Here is a 25,997-nt window from a genome sequence, read left to right as displayed (position 1 = left end):
CAGGACATACACACACATACTCATCAGGACATACATACACATATTCACCAGGACATAAATACACATACTCACCAGGACATACATACACATACTCACCAGGACATACATACACATACTCACCAGGACATACATACACATACTCACCAGGACATACACACACATACTCACCAGGACATACATACACATACTCACCAGGACATACATACACATACTCACCAGGACATACATACACATACTCACCAGGACATACATACACATACTCACAAAGACATACACACACATACTCACCAGGACATACATACACATACTCACCAGGACATACATACACATACTCACCAGGACATACATACACATACTCACCAGGACATACATACACATACTCACCAGGACATACATACACATACTCATCAAGACATACATACACATACTCACCAGGACATACATACACATACTCACCAGGACAAACATACTCACCAGGACACATACTCACCAGGACATACATACACATACTCACCAGGACATACATACACATACTCATCAAGACATACATACACATACTCACCAGGACATACATACACATACTCACCAGGACACATACTCACGAGGACAAACATACACATACTCACCAGGACATACATACACATACTCACCAGGACATACATACACATACTCACCAGGACATACATACACATACTCACCAGGACATACATACACATACTCACCAGGACATACACACACATACTCACCAGGACATACACACACATACTCACCAGGACATACATACACATACTCACCAGGACATACATACACATACTCACCAGGACATACATACACATACTCACCAGGACATACATACACATACTCACCAGGACATACATACACATACTCACCAGGACATACATACACATACTCACCAGGACATACATACACATACTCACCAGGACATACACACACATACTCACCAGGACATACATACACATACTCACCAGGACATACATACACATACTCACCAGGACATATATACTCACCAGGACACATAATCACCAGGACATACATACACATACTCACCAGGACATACATACACATACTCATCAGGACATACATACACATACTCACCAGGACATACATACACATACTCACCAGGACATACATACACATACTCACCAGGACATACATACACATACTCACCAGGACATACATACACATACACACCAGGACATACATACACATACTCACCAGGACATACATACACATACTCACCAGGACATACATACACAGGACATACATACACATACTCACCAGGACATACATACACATACTCACCAGGACATACATACACATACTCACCAGGACATACACACACATACTCACCAGGACATACATACACATACTCACCAGGACATACATACACATACTCACCAGGACATACATACACATACTCACCAGGACATACATACACATACTCACCAGGACATACATACACATATCCACCAGGACATACATACACATACTCACAAGGACATACACACACATACTCACTAGGACATACATACACATACCCACCAGGACATACATACACATACTCACCAGGACATACACACACATTCTCACAAGGACATACACACACATACTCACCAGGACATACATACACATATCCACCAGGACATACATACACATACTCACAAGGACATACACACACATACTCACCAGGACACATACTCACCAGGACAAACATACACATACTCACCAGGACATACATACACATACTCACCAGGACATACATACACATACTCACCAGGACATACATACACATATTCACCAGGACATACACACACATACTCATCAGGACACATACTCACCAGGACATACATACACATACTCACCAGGACATACATACACATACTTACCAGGACGTACATACACATACTCACCAAGACGTACATACACAGGACGTACATACACATACTCACCAGGACAAACATACACATACTCACCAGGACATACACACACATACTCACCAGGACATACATACACATACTCACCAGGACATACATACACATACTCACAGGACACATACTCACCAGGACATACATACACATACTCACCAGGACATACATACACATACTCACCAGGACATACATACACATACTCACCAGGACATACATACACATACTCACCAGGACATACATACACATACTCACCAGGACATACACCACACATACACATACACCAGGACATACATACACATACTCACCAGGACATACATACACATACTCACCAGGACATACATACACATACTCACCAGGACATACACACACATACTCACCAGGACATACATACACATACTCACCAGGACATACATACACATACTCACCAGGACATACATACACATACTCACCAGGACACATACTCACCAGGACATACATACACATACTCACCAGGACATACATACACATACTCACCAGGACATACATACACATACTTACCAGGACGTACATACACATACTCACCAAGACGTACATACACATACTTACCAGGACGTACATACACATACTCACCAGGACAAACATACACATACTCACCAGGACATACACACACATACTCACCAGGACATACATACACATACTCACCAGGACATACATACACATACTCACCAGGACATACAATTCCAATCTTTGACTGGACTTAATTCTCACCAGGACATACATACACATACTCACCAGGACATACATACACCAGGACATACTCACGAGGACATACTCACCAGGACATACATACACATACTCACCAGGACATACATACACATACTAACCAGGACAAACATACACATACTAACCAGGACATACATACACATACTCACCAGGACAAACATACACATACTCACCAGGACGTACATACACATACTCACCAGGACGTACATACACATACTCACCAGGACAAACATACATATACTAACCAGGACATACAAACACATACTCACCAGGACATTTATGCATACCTTTACCATGAAAACCATACATATTGACATGATACAGAAATAGCTCAGATCGAAAATTCCGGGAGTCGTTACCTAAAACTTGTGTCCTTTTTGACAATGACACGCACCTATCAATAGTATCTGTATGTTATGTCGAACGAGGAAGTTAGAGAAGGAAAGAAGTATATATGTCCTGGTAGATAGCCACATCAATTACAATAGCACGTGTGAAAGGTCTGATAAAGCCGTCAGTGGTTTACAAAATTGTACCAAGCCAGTAAAATCAAGATGTTCACAGAGCCTGTATATTAAAACATCTTTGTGACTTTTAAAGTAGGTCTATATCATGTTTAAGTGTATTTTAATGTGTAAGAAAATGTAAGAAAATTCGGGGGAAAACATATCACACACAGGTCCGAATAATATACTTTAATATACTGTAATGTCCATCACGTATATTTCGTCACTTCTGTAATATACAAACATTATAATATTGTTATATACAATTAATGGCAACACGACATGTTTTTCTGGTCTAGATGATCGTAAATGATAGTCGTGTGGTGACAGATATCTATATATAAAATACTTAAAATGTTCATTATCATCTACAGAGGCAAAAACTACATTCCAGTATTGTTACAAGGCCTGTAGAAACATATATAACGATAAGACCCTGATGGGTGGATTAAAAAAACAATTGTGCATGCGCAATGATATTTTTTACAATTTCTGAAAGACCTCTGAATCATAATGATATAAATTAGGTATGGGTCGCTCCTATTTTTGAAATTTTTAAGATTAACAAAAACTGCATAACTTTAAACATACTTTTAGATGTTAAAACACCTTTTCTATCGGTTGTGACAAGAAAGTATATCATTTTAACATCCAGTCCGTCAGGTAGTGAGCGCATCGTGATGGCTATGGGCTTACATCGGTCCGAAGACGGACAACTGGACATCAGTCTTCAACATTCAGTCCTTCAAATAGTGCATCGTGATGGCTGGGAGTTTACATCGGTTCTAAGACTGACAACTGGACAACAGTCTTCAACATCCAGTCCGTCAAATAGTGCTTCGTGATGGCTGGGAGTTTACATCGGTTCTAAGACGGACAACTGGACAATAGTCTTCAACATCCAGTCCGTCAAATAGTGCATCGTGATGGCTAGTAGTTTACATCGGTTCTAAGACGGACAACAGGACATCAGTCTTCAACATTCAGTCCTTCAAATAGTGCATCGTGATGGCTGGGAGTTTACATCGGTTCTAAGACTGACAACTGGACAACAGTCTTCAACATCCAGTCCGTCAAATAGTGCTTCGTGATGGCTGGGAGTTTACATCGGTTCTAAGACGGACAACTGGACAATAGTCTTCAACATCCAGTCCGTCAAATAGTGCATCGTGATGGCTAGGAGTTTACATCGGTTCTAAGACGGACAACAGGACAACAGCCTTCAACATCCATTCCGTCAAATAGTGCATCGTGATGGCTAGGAGTTTACATCGGTTCTAAGACGGACAACTGGACAACAGCCTTCAACATCAATTCCGTCAAATAGTGCATCGTGATGGCTGGGAGTTTACATCGGTTCTAAGACGGACAACTGGACAACTTACTTTACGAGAGCATGGCAAAGGCGCTTGTTTAATTTTACACGTAATCATGATCACTCATTAGGTAAAACTAAATGCCGGAGTCTCTTGACTAACAACGTCAGTGACCAACAACAGATTTATTGTTACAGACTTAAAATGGATGTTCCGTCTGAGAATTAAAGTTCCATCTTGTAATGTCGATGAATATTGGGTCTATTAACACTGACTCAGAGCTCAGGTTAGGATACGTTAAGATTAAGACCGGTTCAAATAACAAATATTTCAAGGAGATTGGACGGACTTCAAAAGTGCATATTATACCAAGTTATAGGTTTGAACCCCCCAATTCCTCTCGTATGAGCTTATCTTATAGATCTGGCTAGATTCCTGTGGTTAGGAAATGTTAGACAACAGAGTTGATTTCTAGAATATAGGTTTTGGTCGCAGGAACGCTATCTCATCTCTATCCCATCCCCTTTCCTTCATTATCTACCTTCAATCGTTGTTTGAAGTTGGATTATGATTGTGTTGACATGTTGGTATTTTTTTCACCGATTCAACTCACTTCCCTGTCTGCTCTGGTCTGTTGAGAAACCGGATGTAAACCGTATTATATAAATAGATAAATAAATAAATTAATAGTTATGGCGGACAGAGAGTCAGCCAATGCTGCCCCTATAGAACACTAGGGATAAGTATTTATCTTTTATACAAAGCACATGATTATACACTGTTTTTCTTCTGTTACATGTTTTACCAAGTTATAATGTTTTCAACAGCGGGAGATAGGAACCGTATGTTGGTATTATGATAGCACTCTGACTGGTACAATGTTTAGTTATGTTTAATTCCTCAAAGTTTTCATTTATTTACGTCCAATTAATCATGTCGTCTTCATATCGATAAAATAGTCTTCAATTGCTAATTCGGTTTTACACTACGCAGAAGCTAATAATTCCAAAAGACAAAAAAAAAAAAAAAAAACCCGAAATACAGATTTTTGTATTCCACAAATACATTTTCCATTGATATTCAACAAGGTACGTGTAAATCACAAATAATTACAAACTTTGAAACTAACATGATTACACTGCAGGTTCATCTCTAAGTGATTGATCCTGTTATGGAATATACTCTGTGACTTTGAATATGGACCAAATTAATTCGCAAACATTGGCGTCAAACAATGATCCTTCAGGTAAATATGGTTCATTCAAAGTCTTTCATTGAAACAGAAGAATCTTTTAAGCATTTCAGCTATTTTGACTTTTGTGACCTTAAGCATGGGTGAAGGTCATTTCTTTTCACATACTTTGATTTGCTGTATCCAAAATGTAAGGAAGCTGCGGACGCAATATCTCGATTCTAAGCATTTTGGTTAAAGATTAAATGTTGTTTGAACTTTTTACCTAATTTAACCCCTGTCAAGGTTATTTCGATCGCAAATTTTTGGACTCTATCCCAGGAATCTTTCAGATACGTTTGAGTCTAGGCTTTCAATTAGATAAGGAAAAGTCATTTGAGAATTTAAATAAATTTCACTTCTGTGACCTTGAAAATGAGTCAAGGTCATTGTCCTCGCAAAGTTTGTAAGGCTTTCATCCAAGGAAGCTATATTGACCTTGCGTATGGGTCAAGGCTTGTACAAAAGACACACAAATTAGTGAATAACACCTTTTAATACAAATGTAGAGTTAAATACAGTATAGCTATTCAATGATTTAAACTACATCATACAGCTCTTTCGTCCTTCTAGGATTCGTCAGTGATGTTGAAGGAAGACGTTTTGAAGCCTTACGAGGCCACTGAGGAAAAAACCAAAGTGATCTAAAAATAAAGTCAACATCTAGACGGGGAGGTGCACTATTAATGCATTTCGCAATTTTCATATGTCAGATGATTTTATAACAACGTCAAGTACATGAGTCCTTTGCGTGGTCTCTCTATCAAAAATCGCCATTCTAGGACTTTTTCTTACAAGTCAGAAGTTATTTTAAGGCTATAATTGTTCGCAGAGGCTCATTTAGCCCTTTGGGTTAGGTTTGATAAAAGCCAATGTTAATCTTGTATGATCTTCTACTGATGAAATAGTCCCATCTTTACATACGTCAGATATAAATAAACAAAGAACACGAGTTTTGTAATTTTCAATTTATTTTACAAGGAGCAAGATTTTCATTTGCGAACAAGATGTGAGGATTTCTTTCACAAAATAGGCGGCCAAAACTCCATGTTTTTTTTTTTTTTTTTTTTTTATAGTTTTGAAAAAATGGAGCGAGGGGGCAATTCATTTCGTTGTTGATAGAATTTTCTTTATGAAATTTACAGAAAGGAAGGGGTTTCAGTATCGAGCAAGCTGTTATCATCAGTTTTTATTAGAAATTACTGCGGTTGACAATGATTTGCACACCATTTCATATTTAAACTAGAATGGAAAATAAGCAGAAACTAACTAATAATTGTCTGATCTAAAAAATTAAAAGCGACACAAAAATACCTGTAGTTATCCTTAACAACAAGATGGCAGGACCCTGATACGCCTGAAATTGGATGAATACCAAAATAAGGTAACAATTTGAAATTGTCTCCCCTGAATAATACCCTTACCATACAACTAGAAAATGTCATCAATGTGAATGTCCCTGTTCAAACTAATACCTCGGTAGTCTTCTAAACGACAGATAGGAGAAGTTGTCATAGTACCCTTCGAGTTTTTAATCCAGAGAGATAAGTACCAGAGTTTGACCAAATGTAAAACTTTATCGATATCTTTATATAGTTGTGTGAATATGAACCAAATCTATTGAGAAATTCTTGAAATATCTTGTTAAACACCTTGTAATCCTTAATTGACTACCTTTTAAGGATAATGTGAAGAGCTTAATATTATACATTCTGATGATAGGGGGGGCATCAAAACCAAATGTGTATAGAGGTTCGTGAAATGTCTTGTAAACAATCATTTTACAGCAGACATTATCAAAACAAGATGATAATTATATTACACAGTAAACAAATTTAGTTTATGCCTTAATTTAACTTCTATAGATATCTATAGGTATATATAGATATCACAGACTTGGATATAGATCTAAGCCCAAAAAGTTTTTGCAGTACGAGAATGTACTGAAAATCCGTCGTGTCTTTACCCCGACATATAGGTATGTACAGGTAAGTCATAATCACAATAGGATGTAATTCCGCATCTGCAGTCACAAATGATTATCCGATAATCTGTATTTATAAACAAAACCTTTTAAAAACATGTTACCTACTATGGACATAAATTAACAAAACAAACCACTATCAACCATATCATTGAAAAAAAATAGGCAAAATACATTTTAAAAATAGATTCACTTAGTTGTGAATGACTTTGGCTGGCCATTGGATTGCAATGCGCAGTGTGTGGTTTATTGAATTCTACACCATTTTTATTTTTTGTCTACAAATTATAACATGTCTTGGTCAGTTTATTGTAAATACTCCTAATTTTCTTGAATATGTCATTTGCTAGGTTATTTATAAAAAAAAAGGCATTTCATGACGCCGGTGGGTCCAAGTACAGAGGACCTTTATCTGCACTAATGAGAGGATGCGTGGTTGGGCTTTCAGTGCAACCCTATAAATCCAAGGATCCTTGCAAACTCAAGTACATTCAATTTTTCATATTCAATTTTAAGTTAATTTTTTCATTAGAAAGCTTGTCTATACTGTATTCAATATTTCTACAAGTGTTTTCAAAGCTATAATTCAAAACGGCTGAACATTAGCAGGAGTCATTAAATAGCAATTTTCATTGCAGTTTTTGCCAAGCATGGCGCGATTCGTATCACCGTTACAGTTCAAACTTATTCAATCCTTCTGTGTTGTTTACAAGCTCTAATGAGTCAGCTTAATCCTTGTTTTCGTTTTCTTTACATCATTGTTTGTTAAAATTTCCAAATGTGTCTTCCAGTTTGTGCCCGCTATCTTTCTTGTTCAGCAACATAAACGTCACCCAAACGCTTGCACGGCTATGTTCATTATAAGTTTCAAGCGTCAGGAACAAACGGAGTTCGTAAAAAAAGAGTTATTGTTTATCTTGACATAATATAGGAGAAGGATTCATGAAGTAGCTACTAATTGATTTTGCGTGACCTTATTGCTGCATTTTTATTTTGTTTTGATAAAACGATGATTCTTTTTGTTGGGTAATCCATTAATTTTCAACGAACAACGCATTTTATTTACAATGATCACTGTCGATCACGGATAATAACACTAGCGTTACTTGTTCATTTTTCTAAACATATAGAAAACTGAAATTTTGTATGTCAATGTCTTATAATCATGTTATAATCTTCCGATTTATTCAGTATTTTGAGGTAAATAGATGTAATATCTCTGTCATCTAAATTACATTCAATTATTTACAAATAAAAATTCCCTGTCAAAACATCTCTTACACAAATTTCTACCCATAGTTGTCGTTCCTCACACTTACGTAGACGTTCGATACTACGTGGTGTCGTAATCGAAACCCCGTTATTGCATACCACCATAGAATTGACGACAAAAAAAATCTATAGCTTTAATAAGCTAAAAACAATAAAAACATACAGCGTAATATCTCTGTCATTTCCGAGCATTCATTCAATTATTTACAAATAAAAATTCCCTGTCATCATACCGGTATGACCCTTCACATTTCTGCAGTTCGGTATTCTGTTCCATGTCTTGCTAACTTTTGCAGCAAGTCAATACTATCTAACATGGGTGCAGTTCAATCGGGAGCGTGACGGTTGGGTTATCAAGGAATGTCGAAAGAGAAACTTGAGATTTTTCTCATTTTTTGTATCAGGTTAACAGTGAATAAAGAGGTGGGAGATATCGAGTGTCGAGCTGCCTGCACGAGGGAAACTATCGGAAGTGTGTGGTGTCTAGACCGGAAGTAGCGCTCACGAGAATGACGTAGGCTGCTGTTTTCTCTTTATTTATTGTAAAAGGGCATAAATAATGACAAATGTCGATAGTAGGGAGTGTGCAATACCATATGATAAAATGAGAGGAATGTAGCATTGCCCAAAACATGCCTGGCATAGTTAGCTTAGAATTAAGAGTCAGTCGCACGCATTCGTTTATCAAACAAAATAAAACATGGCTAGAAATTAATAAGTATAAACCCATATTTCATTTGACAGTCTGACGCATTTGATACGTAAGGAAACTGGAAAACTTAATATTATATTCTTAACCTATATTCAAGCTTTCATGACCGAAAATCGTGAACATACTTTTTTCTCCAGTCCAATAACACATGGCGATATAATTAACTTCTTTATGAATAAATGTTTTGTAAACACTGAAAAAGCACCTGTTGTTCTGCAATCATGTAGTGATACATGAAACACTCGATAACAAGAGATCGCTCAGCGCACGACTTCATCCCAAGCATTCAAAAACAGCGTAAGAAATGTGCATCTGGCGTTGGCTTCATCTCGACATATGCTTGTATCATCAAGATATAATGTTTCCTTCACATTGCGATGAAAGTTGAAAATGTAAGGTATTTCGTTATTTTTCTGTATGTCGTCTTTAACAACCAAATAAAGGAACTCCCATTATCAGATATAGTCTATGTTGCTTTATTCTGCATGTGAAATAGAAAGTTGAGCGGATAACTATAAACCTAAGTACTGAAAACGTTGAGGACACAAACTACACAGGCGATTTTAATTGTGATTGGTGTAAATGCTCGATATGATGTAAATATTTCACAAGTTAAAATATTAGCTTCAACAGAAAAAAGAAGGGTTACAAGGATGAAATTGCATCACTTAAAATTGTGTGGCTTGATATTCGGAATAGGCATAAACTATTCATTATATTACAATAATTGTTCATCCATTGACGCTTGCTTAGATCATTGCGATGTGGTGATGTTGACGATGAAAAAAGGAACCAGTTATTTTAATCCCAGTACACTAAGCGGATTTTTTCCTGAAATATGGTATATGAATGACAACGTTGGGAAATATGTTTTGTATCAAGTTTTCCTATAACATGGAGATAATGCAATGGGTCTATTTTCGAAATCATATTACTTGATCATAGTGTGGATACAACACCAGACTGCTTTACATAGCGACTTTTGAGGATAAGTGAGCCTTTTGTCCTTCGAGCATAGTCCAGCGGCCATTGATTTTTCAGATTTTGAGCATCTTCTTAAGAACCGCTGAGCCGATTCAAACCTAACGTGGTCATCAGCATCAAAAGATGATGAGGCAAAACTTGTGTTCTCAATCCTCTGCCTTCATGGCGTGGGGCAAAAATAGTGAAATACGTATCATTTCAGTATGTACCACTTAGTCTTCAGGTATACAGGGATATCTGGACGGAGCCATATTATTAAAATAACAATAAAAATTTTAAAAACTTCAACTTTTTGTATATACATTTGAAAGTTTAAGGAAATGTTGCAGAGATTCTGTTCTTGGTTGTAGGGTCACCTGGTCAAAGGTCAAAGTCCATCAACACTTTTCTGTAAAGTTTTTGTAAAAAGTTCAAATTAATGTATCTATATAATTTTATAGCAGAAAGGATGATGACCTGTGTAAATAAGTGAAAGCTAAAGACATACCTTTCAAACCACACAAATCAGCTGAAGTTGTTTTATATGTATAGTAGGGTCATTTGCAAAACTTATGACTAGAAGTAAAAGAAATCAAGAAAATACCAACATGTTAATATAATCATAATCCAAATTCAAGTCCAATAATACTGGAACAAAATATAAATATTTACATGGAGAGTCTTAAAAAAGGAGAATAAGATTAGGTGTTCCGGAAGAGTAAACGTCTTCTGCTTCATCGACGACACCCGATATGTATATTTTGGTCAATTCAAGTAAGTAATGTCACGTTCTCAAATGAAAACACGATATACAACAACGAAACCAATAGGACTAAGGAACATCAAACACGTCCAGTTTCATCTCGCCGTAAAACATTCCCATAATTTTCATGAATCTACGTCTTTTGAAAATCGTTGTTGTGAGTTTGACGACTTCTTGCACGAAAATCGTGATAATGGGAATAGGCCCTTGAATATCTAATGAATTGTAATTCCAGTTCCAACGTCTCTATTTTGGCAGGCACCTCTTTCAGACGTCATGCACTACTAGCCGTCTTTGTAACGCCGATCTGATGATACACCTTGAGAAAAGAATGTGTAAGACATTCCCATAGATAGCCGAAACATGTTGTTCATGAAATCGAGTTAAGTGGAATAAAGTACAACATATAAAATGTTGTTTTTATGGGCGAAATTGATGTCGAAATTATATAAAGTATCTTGTTAAAATGTTAGTGTATCCATTAGCAATTTAAGTTCTTCTTCTCTTCGCACTTCATATCACGCGCACGTTTACAAACAAAAGCACTCCACCAGAAATCACTAAAGATCCCCGGGTACAACGTTTGAACAAGTGCCTAAAACAGAAAAACAACGACTCTGGCGATATTTTGGTAATGAAATACAAGAAGGTGCAGATTTAACGCATTCTTCTAAACTTTCCACAACACTTATTTTTAATCCCAACAAGCTGTACATTTGTAACAGATGAAACTTATACTGCGTCACTTCGCGGTCAATGTTTTTATTGCTGCAGATGAGATACACAGTCGTGTATTGTTACGGAATAATGTTTGTCGTACTGTTCCCAAACATGTGTCAAGGTTGTGTTAAAAGGTGTCCGTTTCTACAGTCTGTGGAAAACCGTCCAACTCGGGGACGTTCAAATCAGATACAGGGTGTACATCATTAGGTGACAATTTCAGATTTCTACCAATTTACTGGCAAATGCTTCTTTACATAGAATACGTTTTATGTTCCCATTTTCCCGATGAACACTATCCGACGTGGGTATTTGCGTATTGTTTCACGGTCCATCTATAATTGGGACTATTCCTCGCATGCTCCTGATTCACGAACGTCCTTCTTGTCTTCAAGAAAAACAAGTTTTCTCTGCAGGAAATGTAAAATGAAGACAACTGAGAATCAATAAGACGGTCTGTATGTGGACAAGAATACCTTGTCGTGTATCTTAGGTAATAATTCTTCTACGTCACATCCTCGACCGTGAATTAAAGGGAAATGATACGTCACATCCTCGACCGTGAATTAAAGGGAAATAAATGCCATATGAACTTATATATACATTATAAAACCTCTATAACACAGGTATTGAAAATTCCTCATTTACGGTATTCCGATGTTCAAGACAGATAACTGCAGTAATTCCTGTTTGGCGTAGGACATTTTTGACTTACATTTATTTAACCTAGAGGTGAGTCTTCAAAACGTTTGCATCTTAAACAATTTTATATGATCTGTATGGAGCACCTTACAGTCCTTTCGAACAGACGACAGTGCGTATCGCTCCATATATGATAAATATTTCAGGGATGACAGAAAAACTACTAATTTTGTAATGAATAGAAAATTGCTTACGTCGTTAAACAACGTCAATCCGGAACCGTGTCCGTTGTCTTTACCAGAATCGCACAGTAATTTCCGCTGTTACCGAAAACTAGGCAATCGTCTGGACCGATTCAATGTGTGCATGTCTTTCACACGAAATCATGCAAAATGCATTCATTATTGATCCGAAGGGATTCGGTGTATACCGGTTTATGTGTCTGAACCAGCATTCCTCATCTATTTCTAGTCTGATCATTATTTAAAGAAAACATACAATCGTCTTCTCGTATATATATGAATGATAAGCATGCTGCAGAACGTGACTTTGTGTAAGTAAAGAGGACGTGAAGACGATGACTGCTGTCCATGTTATAAGTCAAAATGTACGCAACAGTTGTGTCATCAACATACATGTTATATCATATCCTTAATAAACAGATCTTGTCATATCCTGATTACACTATTACACGTGTCATAACATCTTTATTACCCAAGATCAGTAATACTCCCGTAGAAACGTATTATTTACTAAATCAATACAGAGGTTTTATCACAGTCTCAGTGCAAATGTTTAATCATATCCTCAGAACACATGTGTAACAATATCCCCAGTACACATGTGTAATCATATCAACAGTACACAAGGGTAATCATATCCTCAGTACACATGTGTAATCATATCAACAGTACATATGTGTAACCATATCCCCAGTACATATGTGTAATCATATCCTCAGTACATATGTGTAACTATGTCCCCAGTACACATGTGTAATCATATCCTCAGTACATATGTGTAAACATGTCCCCAGTTCACATGTGTAATCATATCCTCAGTACACATGTGTAATTATATTCTCAGAACACATGTGTAATCACATCCTCAGTACATGTGTAATAATATCATCAGTACACACGTGTAATCATATCCCCAACACATGTGTAATAATATCATCAGTACACATGTGTAACCATATCCTCAGTACACATATGTAATCATATCCCCAACACATGTGTAATAATATCCTCAGTACACATGTGTAACCATATCCTCAACACATGTGTAACCATATCCTTAGTACACATGTGTAACCATATCCTCAACACATGTGTAACCATATCCTTAGTACACATGTGCAATTATATCCGCAGTACACAATTTTATCATTTTCTAAATACACACTTACTATGATATTTTCAGTACCCGCATGCTCTTGTGTCTTATTTACACGTGATATAATATCTTCAATATATATAATACCCCCCATTTCTTAGACTACCCCACCTCGGAGAAAATATCTAATAAAACATATTATGATGACTGGTATGATTGTCATGGTAACGGTTTAATTTTGGGCGTCATCGATAAAAGAACATGTTACGTATTGATTACGGGGAATAACATTTATTTATTTACTTTAATTTCCTATCGAAGACTTTAAAAGCTGTAAACTGGGTCCAGTTCCTTTTTTCCCGAAATGTTCGTTATCTGGCCATATCCCCATGACTGCTAATTGTCATAAACGTTTCACCTCAAACATATAACGAATATTATTAGCTGCACGCGAGTCAGACCAATCAAGTCAGTATTGCTGATGTAAATACACGAATGTATGTGACATGTCGTGAGTGGTCAGCGTAACAAAGTGGGCCAGTCTGACACATTACAATAATATTGACGTGACATTTAAACGATTTTTCTATTGGTCTGGACGCGCGTATCTTCCTGGTTCGTTCATCGACCAAATATGATGTTTTGGTTTGTTTTTCATGTAATAATTCGTGTAAGGCACCATGTGTTCTGTATTTTTTTTAGAACTATGTGGACAGCGGGCGATTGATAAACTAGCTTTTCAAATGTATTTACTTTGTTATTTTTTGTTAGAAATTTAAGGACCTTGTTTGTTACCCATCGTGTATATGATCCGAAGGGTTCGTTTCAAGATGGCGGCGACAATGCAAACTTCACAAGGACATTCTGACTTCAGTCTTGACATCAACAGCAGAGGTCTCATCATGGACACTATTATTTATGCAAAAGGTACAACCGACATTCGAAATGTGTGTAATATTAGTTCGCAAATGATTTTTATCGTAACAAAGAAACAGAAGCAGACAAGATGCAAGGAACTGCCATTCTTCTGCTGGCTTTTCTTGTTCCTATGTCATAAATAGAACGTTGACAACTGTACATTAACAAGTTAAATCATGACGGAATATTGGTTTGAAACTGAAAAAGCTTTTCAACGGATGGGAACATCCTCGATACTCCATGGGTAACGACCGCCTTCGCTTTCTGCACCCCTTGAACCCTTCTCAATACCCCAGGGGTTACGATCACTTTTACTCTATGCACCCCTGGAACCATCCTCGATACCCCAGGGGTTACGATCACTTTCACTCTCTGCACCGTTGGAACCATCCTCCATACCCCAGGGGTTACGATCACTTTCACTCTCTGCACCGCTGGAACCAACCTCGATACCCCAGGGGTTACGATCACTTTCACTCTCTGCACCGTTGGAACCATCCTCCATACCCCAGGGGTTACGATCACTTTCACTCTCTGCACCGCTGGAACCAACCTCGATACCCCAGGGGTTACGATCACTTTCACTCTCTGCACCGTTGGAACCAACCTCGATACCCCAGGGGTTACGATCACTTTCATTCTCTGCACCGTTGGAACCAACCTCGATACCCCAGGGGTTACGATCACTTTCACTCTCTGCACCGCTGGAACCAACCTCGATACCCCAGGGGTTACGATCACTTTCACTCTCTGCACCCCTGGAATCATCCTCGATACTCCAGGGGTTACGACCACGTTCACTCTCTGCACCCCTGGAATGTGTTCTGGCAAAATCGCTCCTTTTGAAGTTTACATAGGATCTACACCCAACTTCAAACCCATTACAACACAATGTTATGCGACCTCGAGATTCGTGTGATATACATCAGAAGATCAAACTAGTCTTTTCGTCTTGTCCACAAGGTGGCGCTCAAGGAACCTTCACTTTTGCAATGATATATTGCAGGGTTGCAGAGAGCGAAAATGATGGTTAACCCATGGAATATCGAGGATGCGGATGGGAGATGGTGTATTTTCAATGTAGAGAAATCCACTGTTATGATAGAGAGATCACAATATTTGATAGGGATACATATGGGCATGGAATGGACTGTTATTGTGGAGAATTACGACCTCACACAAATGTCTCATTTATGAGCAACATAATCATATCAATATAAAAACTCCCAAAATTAATTCCTTCTCTGTACCGTCTCGACTGAAGAAATTTCTCTTTAGATCTTTCGGTAAAGCGTTTGTCAAGTGAACTAGAGTACAATGTTATATGCGATACTCCCTCTATAGAAGCCCACTTCAGACATTCAAATGTTAAAAAATTGTCCGCATTCGAGAGAAATCGCCAAAAAGTAAGCGTTGTTACAAAAAAAACTTCTGGAAAAGATATTCATGCCTTCAAATAACAACATCTGTGTTCAACAAATATCACTATTTAATATCAGTACCGTAATGTGTCCAACAAATATCACTATTTAACATCAGTACCGTAATGTGTCCAACAAATATCACTATTTAATATCAGTACCGTAATGTGTCCAACAAATATCACTATTTAACATCAGTACCGTAATGTGTCCAACAAATATCACTATTTAACATCAGTACTGTATTGTGTCCAACAAATATCACTATTTAACATCAGTACCGTAATGTGTCCAACAAATATCACTATTTAATATCAGTACCGTAATGTGTCCAACAAATATCACTATTTAACATCAGTACCGTAATGTGTCCAACAAATATCACTATTTAATATCAGTACCGTAATGTGTCCAACAAATATCACTATTTAACATCAGTACCGTATTGTGTCCAACAAATATCACTATTTAATATCAGTACCGTAATGTGTCCAACAAATATCACTATTTAACATCAGTACCGTAATGTGTCCAACAAATATCACTATTTAATATCAGTACCGTAATGTGTCCAACAAATATCACTATTTAACATCAGTACCGTAATGTGTCCAACAAATATCACTATCTAATATCAGTACCGTAATGTGTCCAACAAATATCACTATCTAATATCAGTACCGTATTGTGTCCAACAAATATCACTATCTAATATCAGTACCGTAATGTGTTCAACAAATATCACTATTTAATATCAGTACCGTAATGTGTTCAACAAATATCACTATTTAACATCAGTACCGTAATATGTCCAACAAACATCACTATTTAACATCAGTACTGTATTGTGTCCAACAAATATCACTATTTAATATCAGTACCGTAATGTGTCCAAAAAATATCACTATTTAACATCAGTACTGTATTGTGTTCAACAAACATCACTATTTAACATCAGTATCGTAGTGTTCAACAAATATCACTATTTAATATCAGTACCGTAATGTGTCCAAAAAATATCACTATTCAATATCAGTACCGTATTGTGTCCAACAAATATCACTATTTAATATCAGTACCGTAATGTGTCCAACAAATATCACTATTTAATATCAGTACCGTAATGTGTCCAAAAAATATCACTATTTAACATCAGTACCGTAATGTGTCCAACAAATATCACTATTTAATATCAGTACCATAACGTGTCCAATAAATATCACTATTTAATATCAGTACCGTAATGTGTTCAACAAATATCACTATTTAACATCAGTACCGTAATATGTCCAACAAACATCACTATTTAACATCAGTACTGTATTGTGTCCAACAAATATCACTATTTAATATCAGTACCGTAATGTGTCCAAAAAATATCACTATTTAACATCAGTACTGTATTGTGTTCAACAAACATCACTATTTAACATCAGTATCGTAGTGTTCAACAAATATCACTATTTGATATCAGTACCGTAATATGTCCAACAAATATCACTATTCAATATCAGTACCGTATTGTGTCCAACAAATATCACTGTTTAATATCAGTACCGTAATGTGTCCAACAAATATCACTATTTGATATCAGTACCGTATTGTGTCCAACAAATATCACTATTTAATATCAGTACCGTATTGTGTCCAACAAATATCACTATTTAATATCAGTACCATAACGTGTCCAATAAGTATCACTATTTAATATCAGTACCGTAATGTGTCCAACAAATATCACTATTTAACATCAGTACTGTATTATGTTCAACAAATATCACTATTTAATATCAGTACCGTAATGTGTCCAACAAACATCACTATTTAACATCAGTACTGTATTGTGTCCAACAAATATCACTATTTAACATCAGTACCGTAATGTGTCCAACAAATATCACTTTTTAATATCAGTACTGTATTGTGTTCAACATATATCACTATTTAACATCATTACTGTAATGTGTTCAACAAATGTCACTATCTAACATCAGTATCGTAGTGTTCAACAAATATCACTATTTAATATCAGTACCGTAATGTGTCCAACAAATATCACTATTTAACATCAGTACTGTATTGTGTCCAACAAATATCACTATTTAACATCAGTACCGTAATGTGTCCAACAAATATCACTATTTAATATCAGTACTGTATTGTGTCCAACAAATATCACTATTTAACATCAGTACCGTAATGTGTCCAACAAATATCACTATTTAACATCAGTACCGTAATGTGTTCAATAAATATCACTATTTAACATCAGTACTGTATTGTGTTCAACAAATATCACTATTTAACATCAGTGCTGTATTGTGTTCAACAAATCTCACTATTTAACATCAGTACTGTATTGTGTTCAACAAATATCACTATTCAATATAAGTACTGTAATGTGTCCATTGTAAACCGGCATTGTTTCCTCTCTTTTGAAAAAATATGGGTGAGCCGTTTCTGTTGAAGCATGACTCCTGATATTTACATAGTTTGATAACCTCATGAATATTGGAATAAAGCAACAGTAATTTAAATGAATCTGCAGTATTCCACGTGCAGAAAATGAAGTACGTAAATTTCTTTATACATCTGTTCGTTTTCAATTTTTTTTATTTGAATGCCCATATAAACGTGCTGATGTCGATACAAACTTAAATTTTGCGTAAACATTGTCACATAAGATCTGCATAGTAATTCCAGTGCTTAGTGGACTGGCTGTTTATACGACAATATATTGAAATGTCACATCCGTACCATGAACCCGACAGTGTTGTTTATAGCAAGACATCATTACTAGTGTCTATAAATACACTTCTAGATCGCACACATGTCAGTGATTAACTCCCGTCATAGGAGTGATGCCATTTTACTTTAGAGTTGTCATATTTATCTGTTGTTCCTGGTATATAGAATACACGACCATTTACTTCTCTATCTTACGAAAGAATCGATTTATAGCTTCATACGCACGAGTGCTTATGTGTAGTAACAGCACTGGATCATTTTCAACAAGAATTTATCAAGTTGACGAATACACATGCATACAATAGATTGCTAGAGGTCGCGGTGTCCTGTCCAGTGTTGAGATTATCTGTGGTCAGCTCTCTGAACAAGGAAGCATTGATAGATTTACTAAGCAATGTACAATTGAAACCAAGCGTTCTAGTACGAGCCCATACAGCGGGTTTAGTACGGCGTTCTGTAAAACATGGTATATATAGGGGCTGTGAGGATCACTTTCTATGAGTCACACGTAGTACAGGATAATTGTCTGAGTTATAACTCCACGTGTGAAATACAGTCTACACGTTACACCAACCTATGTCAGCACAAAGCGGCATGATACAAAAGGTGGTGAGAAATCCACTTCTACGTGTAGACATGTAAATGTTTACTATGCGTATATGGTTTCACATTACCCGGGTTTTATCTAAATCGATTGCCAGTTAATTTATTCCTGAGAAGAAGGTTTGTACATCCCATCTGACTTGCAGTCTAGTTCGTTCTTTAAACCTAGCCGTCTGGTTATCGATGGACAGGCCGTAAAGTAGAAGATATAGGTCGCGGTGTGTGTGTTTGTGTGTAATATACATACTCAAAGTGATGTGTATTACCGGCAGAAACACGCGGGGACAAAACTAACATTTCCCCGACTACCACGGTACAGTCGTACTCGACACACCTTACTAAAAAACCGTGAGTTGTATGGGGGAGTTTCATACTCACAAAATTTTAATCTTTTTATTCGGGCATTTCAGTATCTCTTTCAATCTTTACAATAGAGTTGTGACAACCTTGTACAAGTAAATTATCGCATCCAAAGGATTTCTAAACCATAGTTTAAGAAAACACAACACCTTTTCACAGCTCCAATCCTTTTTTTCTAAATACATCCCAGTTGAGTTTATCAAGCTGTGTTGCAACCCAGGTTAGTCTAATACAATACAACATATAGGAATACATGTATCCCACAAAATACCACCATATTGGGGTAGTCTCTGATACATGTATCCGACAAAATACAGGGTAGTCTCTGATACATGTATTCGACAAAATACAACCCTATTTATATAGACTCTGATTCGTGTATCAGACAAAATACAGGGTAGACTGTGATACATGTATTCGACAAAATACAGGATAGTCTCTGATACATGTATTCGACAAAATACAGGGTAATCTGTGATACGTGTATCCTACAAAATGCAACCCTATTAAGATAGACTCTGATACGTGTATCAGACAAAATACAGGGTAGTCTGTGATACATGTATTCGACAAAATACAACCCTGTTAAGATAGACTCTGATACATGTATCAGACAAAATACAGGGTAGTCTGTGATACATGTATCCCACAAAATACAACCCCATCGAGGTTCTCTGATACATGTATTCGACTTTACACAAGAATACAAAGGTAGAATCTGATACGTGTATCCGGTTGATAGCACCTCTAAAGAAGGTAGTATCTAATATGCGTATCCGACAAAATACAACCCTACAGAGGACGGCCTCTGATACATATACTTAACGACCAAATACAACCCTACAGAGGATGGAATCTGATACATATACTTAACGACCAAATACAACCCTACAGAGGACGTCCTCTGATACATATACTTAACGACCAAATACAACCCTACAGAGGACGTCCTCTGATACATATACTTAACGACCAAATACAACCCTACAGAGGATGGAATCTGATACATATACTTAACGACCAAATACAACCCTACAGAGGACGTCCTCTGATACATATACTTAACGACCAAATACAACCCTACAGAGGATGGAATCTGATACATATACTTAACGACAACCCTATAGAGGACGGCCTCTGATACATATACTTAACGACAAAATATTACCCTACAGAGGATGGAATCTGATACATATATACTGAACAAAATAAGTTAAGGATCATAAACTTGAAACAGTGCAGTTTTACATACAAATAATAATATGATTATATTTTAAATTTTAATGACAGAACATTCATTTTAGTCTTTAATTACACAAAACAAATTCATTTGTGGTAATTGCTACCAAGAGCAGATAACCCTGAGTAACAGCATCCTTGAAATCAAAGTGTAAGAGGAAGTAGAGCAAGTTAATCATGTAGACAAGGAAAACTCATCAAACTGCAATTGGCAGTTTAATAGGCAGTATGACCTCCGTTGACATCAATAACTGCCCTGCAACGTCTGCACATGCTCCTTATTAGTCGTCGGTGGCTGATCTGTGGGATGCGCTGCCATTCCTCTTGCAGAGCAATCATAAGCTGTTGGCGGTTCTGTGGCGGATTAGGTCGAGCTGAAACCCGGCGTTGCAAGGTGTCCCAAGCATGCTCGATAGGGTTCAGATCAGGAGAACGACTTGGCCAGTCCATGCAACGATTGCTTCACGTTGAAGATAGTCGTTGACCACACGAGCACGGTGAGGATAAGCATTATCATCCATCAGAATAAAATCATGGCCAACAACTCCTGCAATGGGCCTTACTATAGGGTGTAGAATCTCGTCCCTGTATCGAACAGCTGTAAAGATCCATTGTCTATGATGTAGAGGTCTGTATGGAAGTCAACACTGATCCCTGCCCAAACCCTCACTGACCCACCACCAAAGCGATCATGCTGGACAACACAGCAGTCTGCATAGCGCTCTCCTTGGGTTCTCCATACCCTCCTCCTACCGTCATGTGTGTCAACACAAAACCTAGACTCATCTGTGAACATAACATTTCTCCAATGACGTAATTGCCAATTCAAATGATGAGTGGCCCATTGATGTCTGGATTGTCGATGACCTCTGGATAAAATTGGTCGGACTGCTGGTCTTCTAGCTCGTAAATTAGAGGCATGGAGTCTGTTTCTGATTGTCTGGGATGAAATCCTTAGATTTGTAGCACGCTGAAACTGAAGATTCAAGACAGGAGCACTCAAAAACCGCTGACGTCATGCCGTGATGCAAATGAATCTGTCCTGTCGGGCTGTCGTACAGCGTGGTCGTCCAGATCTGGGGCGTTGACGGACGTTATTTGTCTGTTGATAGCGATTCCATAGCCTACTAATCACGCTCTGAGAAACATGAAGCTGTGCCGCCACATTTCGTTGAGTTTGACCAGCTTGAAGGAGCCCTATACCTCGCGCGGCTTCCATATCATTTAAATGTCTTCGCATGATTAGTTTTTCAAGTTTTCGTTACAAATTGATTAAATGTTTCCAAATTCAACTTTTTTTAGCTTAGAAGTAACAGAATCAAAACCTGCAAGATTCCTCTGTAGTAATAGACCAGTCAGTTTTTCACACCACCATAGTTAACTAGAGCGGAACGGCAAGACCTTCAGATGCACGTGCTTTCACCTTTGACATGACTTTAGGTACATATTGGAGAAACTACGAGTGCAATTACCCGCAATACATGATTTGAATTTTTAAAGATATTATGGTCACAATTTATGATCCTTAACTTATTTTGTCCAGTATACTTAACGACCAAATACAACCCTACAGAGGACGGCCTCAGATACATATACTTAACGACCAAATACAACCCTACAGAGGACGGCCTCTGATACATATACTTAACGACCAAATACAACCCTACAGAGGACGGCCTCAGATACATATACTTAACGACAAAATATTACCCTACAGAGGACGGCCTCTGATACATATACTTAACGACAACCCTAAAGAGGACGGCCTCTGATACATATACTTAACGACCAAATACAACCCTACAGAGGACGGCCTCTGATACATATACTTAACGACCAAATACAACCCTACAGAGGACGGCCTCTGATACATATACTTAACGACCAAATACAACCCTACAGAGGACGTCCTCTGATACATATACTTAACGACAAAATACAACCCTACAGAGGACGGCCTCAGATACATATACTTAACGACAAAATACAACCCTACAGAGGACGGCCTCAGATACATATACTTAACGACAAAATACAACCCTACAGAGGACGACTTCTGATACATATACTTAACGACCAAATACAACCCTACAGAGGATGGAATCTGATACATATACTTAACGACCAAATACAACCCTACAGAGGACGGCCTCAGATACATATACTTAACGACAAAATATTACCCTACAGAGGATGGAATCTGATACATATACTTAACGACCAAATACAACCCTACAGAGGACGGCCTCTGATACATATACTTAACGACCAAATACAACCCTAAAGAGGACGGCCTCAGATACATATACTTAACGACAACCCTATAGAGGACGTCCTCTGATACATATACTTAACGACAACCCTATAGAGGACGGCCTCTGATACATATACTTAACGACAAAATACAACCCTAAAGAGGACGGCCTCTGATACATATACTTAACGACCAAATACAACCCTACAGAGGACGGCCTCTGATACATATACTTAACGACCAAATACAACCCTAAAGAGGACGGCCTCTGATACATATACTTAACGACCAAATACAACCCTACAGAGGATGGAATCTGATACATATACTTAACGACAACCCTACAGAGGACGGCCTCTGATACATATACTTAACGACAACCCTACAGAGGACGGCCTCTGATACATATACTTAACGACAACCCTACAGAGGACGATACATATACTCTGATACATATACGTCCTCTGATACATATACTTAACGACAACCCTATAGAGGATGGCCTCAGATACATATACTTAACGACAAAATATTACCCTACAGAGGACGTCCTCTGATACATATACTTAACGACCAAATACAACCCTACAGAGGACGGCCTCTGATACATATACTTAACGACAACCCTACAGAGGACGGCCTCAGATACATATACTTAACGACAAAATATTACCCTACAGAGGATGGAATCTGATACATATACTTAACGACAACCCTATAGAGGACGGCCTCTGATACATATACTTAACGACAACCCTAAAGAGGACGGCCTCTGATACATATACTTAACGACCAAATACAACCCTATAGAGGACGTCCTCTGATACATATACTTAACGACCAAATACAACCCTACAGAGGACGGCCTCTGATACATATACTTAACGACCAAATACAACCCTACAGAGGACGTCCTCTGATACATATACTTAACGACAACCCTAAAGAGGACGGCCTCTGATACATATACTTAACGACCAAATACAACCCTACAGAGGACGGCCTCTGATACATATACTTAACGACCAAATACAACCCTACAGAGGACGGCCTCTGATACATATACTTAACGACAAAATACAACCCTACAGAGGACGTCCTCTGATACATATACTTAACGACCAAATACAACCCTATAGAGGACGGCCTCTGATACATATACTTAACGACCAAATACAACCCTATAGAGGACGTCCTCTGATACATATACTTAACGACCAAATACAACCCTACAGAGGACGTCCTCTGATACATATACTTAACGACCAAATACAACCCTACAGAGGACGGCCTCTGATACATATACTTAACGACAACCCTACAGAGGACGTCCTCTGATACATATACTTAACGACAACCCTAAAGAGGACGGCCTCTGATACATATACTTAACGACAACCCTATAGAGGACGGCCTCTGATACATATACTTAACGACCAAATACAACCCTACAGAGGACGGCCTCTGATACATATACTTAACGACCAAATACAACCCTACAGAGGACGGCCTCTGATACATATACTTAACGACAAAATATTACCCTACAGAGGATGGAATCTGATACATATACTTAACGACCAAATACAACCCTACAGAGGACGTCCTCTGATACATATACTTAACGACCAAATACAACCCTACAGAGGACGGCCTCTGATACATATACTTAACGACAACCCTAAAGAGGACGGCCTCTGATACATATACTTAACGACAACCCTATAGAGGACGGCCTCTGATACATATACTTAACGACAACCCTATAGAGGACGGCCTCTGATACATATACTTAACGACCAAATACAACCCTACAGAGGACGTCCTCTGATACATATACTTAACGACAACCCTACAGAGGACGGCCTCTGATACATATACTTAACGACCAAATACAACCCTACAGAGGACGTCCTCTGATACATATACTTAACGACCAAATACAACCCTACAGAGGACGGCCTCAGATACATATACTTAACGACAAAATACAACCCTACAGAGGACGACTTCTGATACATATACTTAACGACAACCCTATAGAGGACGGCCTCTGATACATATACTTAACGACCAAATACAACCCTACAGAGGACGTCCTCTGATACATATACTTAACGACCAAATACAACCCTACAGAGGACGTCCTCTGATACATATACTTAACGACCAAATACAACCCTACAGAGGACGGCCTCAGATACATATACTTAACGACAAAATACAACCCTACAGAGGACGACTTCTGATACATATACTTAACGACAACCCTATAGAGGACGTCCTCTGATACATA

The 25,997-nt window shown here is 37.7% G+C and overlaps 1 protein-coding gene across 1 annotated transcript in view; it reads right to left on the bottom strand.

Annotated features, from left to right (window-relative positions):
* Window positions 1-12,525: 12,525 nt before the first annotated feature.
* The window catches only part of LOC132558061 (uncharacterized), a 30,870-nt gene continuing 17,398 nt past the window's right edge, over window positions 12,526-25,997 (bottom strand). The window contains exons 2-3 of the mRNA XM_060222584.1: window positions 15,434-15,780; window positions 12,526-12,566 (exon numbers count right to left, since the gene is read on the bottom strand). Of these exons, the coding sequence (XP_060078567.1) occupies window positions 12,526-12,566; window positions 15,434-15,780 (388 nt within the window). The remainder of the gene's footprint in view (window positions 12,567-15,433; window positions 15,781-25,997) is intronic.

The sequence above is a fragment of the Ylistrum balloti genome, unplaced genomic scaffold, assembly GCF_031769215.1.
Source record: "Ylistrum balloti isolate Yb309-2 unplaced genomic scaffold, AGI_CSIRO_Ybal_v1 Utg370752, whole genome shotgun sequence".
NCBI classification, from domain to species: domain Eukaryota; kingdom Metazoa; phylum Mollusca; class Bivalvia; order Pectinida; family Pectinidae; genus Ylistrum; species Ylistrum balloti.
The sequence above is the reverse complement of the archived record's forward strand: the minus strand, read 5'-3'. Positions and strand labels throughout refer to the sequence as shown.